This window comes from Nuphar pumila, unplaced genomic scaffold (assembly GCF_984573655.1).
Source record: "Nuphar pumila unplaced genomic scaffold, dmNupPumi1.hap1.1 HAP1_SCAFFOLD_2381, whole genome shotgun sequence".
NCBI classification, from domain to species: Eukaryota; Viridiplantae; Streptophyta; class Magnoliopsida; order Nymphaeales; family Nymphaeaceae; genus Nuphar; species Nuphar pumila.
Genome location: NW_028323908.1, coordinates 12,071 through 18,263, shown reverse-complemented (window position 1 = coordinate 18,263; position 6,193 = coordinate 12,071). Strand labels below are relative to the sequence as shown.

The following is a 6,193-nucleotide window of genomic DNA, read 5'->3' as shown; positions in this document are numbered from 1 at the left end:
CGCGTGACGGGGACGTACTGGAACATCAACCGAGAGTCTGTGCACCTCGGCTTTGAAGCGTTGCCTCTGCCTGACTCGGATCACCTCAACCCTGTGTTTGAGTATTCACATGATGTCGGCTTTGGCGCTGCCGCCTTTTCGGATCCAACTTGTGTGCTTTTGTTGGAGGTGTGGCCCTGATCTGAAGGATTTGTGTTTTGATTTCCACCCATTGCACAAACAGGGGGGGTTTCCACATATTGCATGAACAGCGCGGACACCGCAGCCTTGGCTGATTTCTACTTATTCCATGAACAGGAGGGACACCGCAGCCCTGGCCGAGAACACAATCAGCTACCTCTGCACTACTCCTGTCATTTCAAAGTATCGTTGTGACAGCTGGTGATGATGATGCTGATGTGTTTTTCCATGACAGGCCGGCCTGTTTCGAGCGCTGACGTTTAATTAGCTGTTTTGTCCGAACGTGCTGTCCTGTTCGACCCCCTTGGACCCTCTTCTGTTTCACTAAAGCTCTTGGCGGAACATGCATATCAACATGCAACCACACCAAGCTATGCCATGCATGCGCAGCATCCCTGTTTCAGGCATCCATACCCTCGAAGTGCACAGTCTGGCGCACAGACGGTCTACCTCCAGACGGCAGCGAGACCTAGGTTCGCAAGGCAACAAGCGGCATGCAGGTGACGTGCCTCGAGAAGGAGACCAATGTGCTGAAGGCCATCGGCTACACCGTAGTCCACCTCTTCACGAACCCTGCAGAAAAGGGCCGTCCCGTGACGAAATCGTCCACACGCGACTATGTCATCAACAGGGGCGCCTTTCAGCTGCCTATCTACCCGTTTGTGCCGCCCACATCCGGAGAGCTCACCTCTGACGTCCTTGCGGACTATCCTCGTGTGCCTTGCTCCTCTGTGCTGCTCCGCATCCTTACGTTTGAGGAAGCAAAGGCACAAAGGTGCGTGCCGTTCCACCAGCATGCAGACTGTTGAGCGCGTAATCAAAGCGTGCATAGAGAGAGCATGTCTGCCCGCACAAGATCTTCTTCATATGATCTTGTGCGGGCTCTCAATCTTCATCATGATCAAGATGTATCTTTTTACAACACTACCGTATCCTCATGGACATTGGCAACTCCAAAAACTACTTGGGAGTCAGTGCTATCGTTACCATCACCTGAGGCTAGAGTACTTGGACCAGCCTGTGATACCATGGCCTGACCTGACATATAGCAAAGGCAAATGATGCAAGCCCATCATAACTCAATCAAGCAGCAGAAGCAGAAAGTGATAGTTCCATTTAGTCCACCAAAGGTCAAGTGGTGAAACTGTCCGCCCACGAATCGAGGGGTCGCGTGTTCAAATCTCGGTTTGGCTCGCACTTGATGCCTCAGCATTCGCAGGCGAAGCGCATGCATGTATCGCTTGACACAAATGTGTCCCTTGTGCGTGAAGGTTGTCATGCAACTCTGCGGATTCGAAAGATTCCTGTTCCATGCGCAGTATGGTATATCGTGTTCTTCAACACAGGCGCCTGCACTCCTTGTGAGTACTCAGCAGGCCCGTTGATAATGCGTCGCATCGTCGCGCGTCCCAATTTAGTCCAGTTAGAGTGGTATGATCGAACAGTCACAAGTGCGACTGACAGGCACGCAATATGCCAGTGATTGATTCAGGAAGTTGAACCCGATGAGTCGCACACCATCTGGCGGCATGTGTATATTGATGCCTTTGCTTCTGCTGTTGGCTTGCGCAACGAGGGCAGACACCATCATATCATGACAGGCCTCACCTTCTGAGATTGGTACATCTGGTATCATATCAGAGGTTCATTTCGGGGAGATGCCTGTCCCCAACAACGTGAGTTGTCTCACCCCGAACAAGATGGACAACCTGATGATGAAATCTTTTTCAGCACTACCACACGACCATGTGGATGCAGTTGCTTGTTCATCAATACATAGATCACCAAACTCGCCCCACATAAACACAGTTTGGCAACTCCGAAAAAGTGCTATCGTTGGAGAGCTTTGGTTCGCTTTCTGCACCCATCAACTGCAAGTTGCGCACTTCGCCCCAACACTCATGCAAATCCACAGGCAATTTCACGTTGATGTAGTGTACGAATTAGACAAATTGCCATGTTGTCGCATATCAGTTCCCAGCACCGATTCAGTACTGAAGGGGGCAGATCGATCACTCAACATGCAAAATGCATACACAACGATGCTGGACAACACACCAGCAGTCGTTGCATGATGGGAGGGATCACTATGGGAAGTTCAGTCCATGTGAAGTGTTAAATTATCCAACATGCAGTACACACACCACTCCAGTGTCCTGCAGGCGGGCGAAGCCACCATCGTATGCAGACAGGGTCTATGACTCCTCGTTAATGCCACCAACATCCACCGAAAAGGTGCTCTACTCAAAGTATCTCAACCGCACCTTTGTCTCCATACGAGAAGCAGCACACTCGCTCTGCATGATGCCTCGCTCTCAGGCGGCAGCCCTGCCCAAGCGGCAAGCAGTCCAAGAGCGCCCCAAGAAGGGGGGGGGGGCGTTTTGCGCGGGGCAACAACAAAAAGAAAGATGCTCCTCCTCCCCCCCCCCCCCCCCACCTCCCCCACCTGCCGCTGAGAAAGGTGCGTCCTGTTGCAGTGCTCTCCAGAATGGGGTTCGACCCCCATTTTTGCCCCAGATTATCATGCATTTGCAGGGCTAGGTACCCACGAAGCAAACTGCCTGGCAAAGCACAGGTGGAGTGCGCTGCTCGATGCGAAGAACGCCCAACGGAGAAAGCACGGCGTCCTGGGAGAAATTGTGCAAAGGGACCTGGCATGATTCTCGATTGATTTATCTATTTATTCAAAACATTCGGGGGTAACCCATATCCTACCCGAGTTCTGGGCTGTTGGACCGATAACAAAGCCCTTTGCACGCACCTCTGCATACATTGCTCAATCTAGAATGACGCCATGCGCCCTTTGCATGTTGCCGCTGAGGACTCCATCATGAGCATGTCGCGTTTCCCGATAGATTCGTTCCTTTTCATATTGCCTATTTGAGAAGAGTTGATTGGTGCCAGTGCATCAGGCACATCCCGTCACTCACTTCACACATTCAAGCCTGCCGAGAACGCTTCAGACATGCAAGTCTCAAGCTCTCAGGGTGAGAATGTCCACGTGGATGCCTCAGCTGTGTAAACAGACATCATCATCAAATTGCTGTGATGAGGAGTCAGGCTGGTCCAGGTACGCTTGCCTCAGATGAAAGAAATGGTAGCACTGATTCCCACGTAGTTCTTGGAGTTGCCAATGTCCATGTGGATGCGGTAGTGTTGTACAGAGATACATCATCATCATCAGGAGATGGCAGGTCATGGTATGGAAAATCAGGCTGGTCCAGGCACGCTTGGCAGAACATACATGTTAATTAATATGCAACCATACCAGGGAACACCCAGCATGCTCAGCAGTTGCACACTACGCGTGCACCCGGGTGATGGTAAATGAATGAATGATGTAATAATGAACAAACAAACCAATCAATTGGGAATCACGCCGTGTCCCCTGTGCCGTGAAACACGGCGAGAGAGATGTACCCAGGGGACTCCGGCCTCGGGCCCAGGCTGGTCGGCCCGGGGAACAGGCGGCAATGGTAGCACTGATTCCCCAATTGCTCCTGTGTAGACTCCGGCCCCTTCGACGTTCCCGGGGAGCCCGACGCTGCCATCGAGAGCGACAGCGACTTGGTGGAGGTGGAGCCACTGCCCACCACAGATGGGGAGTTGCACCAATGGATGCGGAGGAAGATGGAGGTGCCTCAGATGTGGAATCGTCCGCTCCTTGACTTCAATTTCGCGCACCCCTACATCCCCGAACTTGGCTTCCATGTGGCGGTCGACGCAGGCATCCGGCTTGGCAGGAATTTGGCATCGGCTGCGATCTTCTCCCTCTTCCCCCCGGGCTCGTTCTACCAGGACAGCCCCGTCAGCGACGATGTCAAAGTGCGTACGCATGTGGCACATTGATGTGTCTGGACCAGCCTGTGCAGAAGTGTATGCCTGGTAGCAGAAATGCGGATTCTCTGTATATGATTGTATAGGTGCTGCCTCACAAATGTGCAGCCAGCATACCCTTTATACAGCCCTGTGCCTGGTGCACATCTGCATCCTCGGTATTCATTTTTGGGAGCTTTGGCATGGGACGTGAAGCTTGGCGACTCCGTTTGCAGTCAGGGAAACCAACAGATCCATGCTCCAGGTCACACAAGGAACACTTCGGCTGAGTTGCGGGTCCGGTGGTAAGGTTGGCAGCCTCCTTTGTCTCTTGAGGGGTACAATTTGTAGCCAGGTGCAGCATGACCATCGGAAGCCCCTTCGGCCTAACCCCTTCGAGGCATTACTCACTGCTTGAGTTCGGTTCCACTTTGTTCGTTTTGACAATCTCAACACACATTTTCCCTACCACTTTTTCTTGCCGTCCAAAGAGCTCCTTAGGCAAGGGCAAAACCGGTCACGTCTGCATGATGTAACCACATCTCAGATGTAACATCTGTTCCCACCCTTTCACCTGCTGGCGTCTTGTACCTGTTTCACCCTTTGCGTTGCAATCAAGTCAAGTTGTCTCCCTGCTTACCATTAGCTGGATCAAATACGTGATCAAATACGTGTTGCCTGTGCAAGATCGCGACTCAGACTAGCTTGCCCTATCTGTAGGTCACTCTGGCGTACGATATGGACAGCATGCTGACTCAGCCGCGCTGGCTGGACGGCTTCCAGCACTTTGCGGGGTTTGCGGACGAGGGTGGTATGTGTGTCATCATCGATGTGCGCTACATCGTCCCATCGACTGGCACCACGGCGCCCGCGGGGTGGGCGTGCCTCCCTGTTCTCACCAAGCGCGAGTTTGTCGCTTCCGGGTACTATCAGCTTCCCCTCTTCCAAGGCCTCCCCTCCATGTTTTTGCTCATGGACATGAAACAGCGGAACGATGTGGAGGGGACGCTCACAGAGGCCATCCAAGTGCGCGATTCTTCTCGAGCTTCCGTTCGCCGAGTTCGCGGGCACTATGCCCATATCCTGCTTGTGTGACTTGTTTCATTTGTTGATGTTCCTCCTGAAACAGCAACAAACCTTGAAGAGAGTGCCGGTACATGGTGGCATTGCCCCGGCATAGGCCGACGCTGAGCTCCCGAAGCGCGTCATCATCCCGGACATTTTGGCTTTCGTTAAAAGCCGGCTCGTTCCAATTGGCATGCTCGCTTTCACTTTAGCATGTATATGTGCGTGCAGGCCGGCCGTGTGCGTTATGTTCATGACAAGAGCAGCGTGTTGGTTCGGTTGCTGGACGACCAACGGCGAGGCCAGCTGGCTCAGCCAAGCTGGTCTGCAACCAACTCCATCACAGTACCGGGATATGCTGATGCGAACCCTGCCCTCAAGGCAGAGCTCAACCGAACGATGCGCAGCAAGACGTACAAAAAGGCCGTGCCGTCCAACATGGACGCCGAAGGCCTCATCGCTGACCTCAATCTGTCCATATCGCGGGTTGCTGGATTGCACCACACTGGGAATGATGCGTCCACGCTGGGCTATGTCTCTGGGACATGATTGTAGTCGGCCACGTGACTTCCCTCAAAGATTGCTAGTGTTTCTTGTTCTTATTTAGCAGCGGTCTTGACGATGTGAGAACGCTTGGGACCACCCAGGCCTCAATCCTAGTTGTAACTCAGCCAATGATGTAATGCCTCGTTCCCCTCCAAAGTCGTCAACCCTCCGCAGCGACTATGAAGCAGGGAAACTGCACTGGAGTCACATTACATCCCAAAGGCATGGACGCCCAAGCAGGTCCCAGGACGCAAACAGAAGAAGATGCAAAAATGCTCCACAGAATAGAACTGGTTGCCTCACACTTACGGCGAAAGAACCGGCTGTTTCGCATGTCCTATAACAATACCATCAAACCAGGCGGCTACAGTCACAAATTTGAACTCGTCGCCAAGTTTACATAGAAAATGATGTTGAATTCTCAGGTACTCATATAGGAAAAGTACCCAAAAGTGATGTCACTCTCTAAAACAAATCGCCCATCTGTCGGTAATCTGAAAGAACGCCGAAAGCCTGTCTCCTTGGCAGCACTAGTATCTCAAGACGCGGACTGAAACATTGTCTGAACAAGTGGCACTGCTCATGA

The 6,193-nt window shown here is 52.5% G+C and overlaps 1 protein-coding gene across 1 annotated transcript; it reads left to right on the top strand.

Moving 5' to 3' along the window:
* Positions 1-674: 674 nt before the first annotated feature.
* Positions 675-5,610, top strand: LOC149808717 (uncharacterized). The gene is made up of 7 exons (XM_089995181.1): positions 675-955; positions 3,195-3,250; positions 3,689-4,005; positions 4,126-4,224; positions 4,717-5,022; positions 5,126-5,149; positions 5,293-5,610. Exons 1-7 carry the CDS (start codon positions 675-677, stop codon positions 5,608-5,610), a joined length of 1,401 nt encoding a protein of 466 aa, XP_089851307.1.
* Positions 5,611-6,193: the final 583 nt, after the last annotated feature.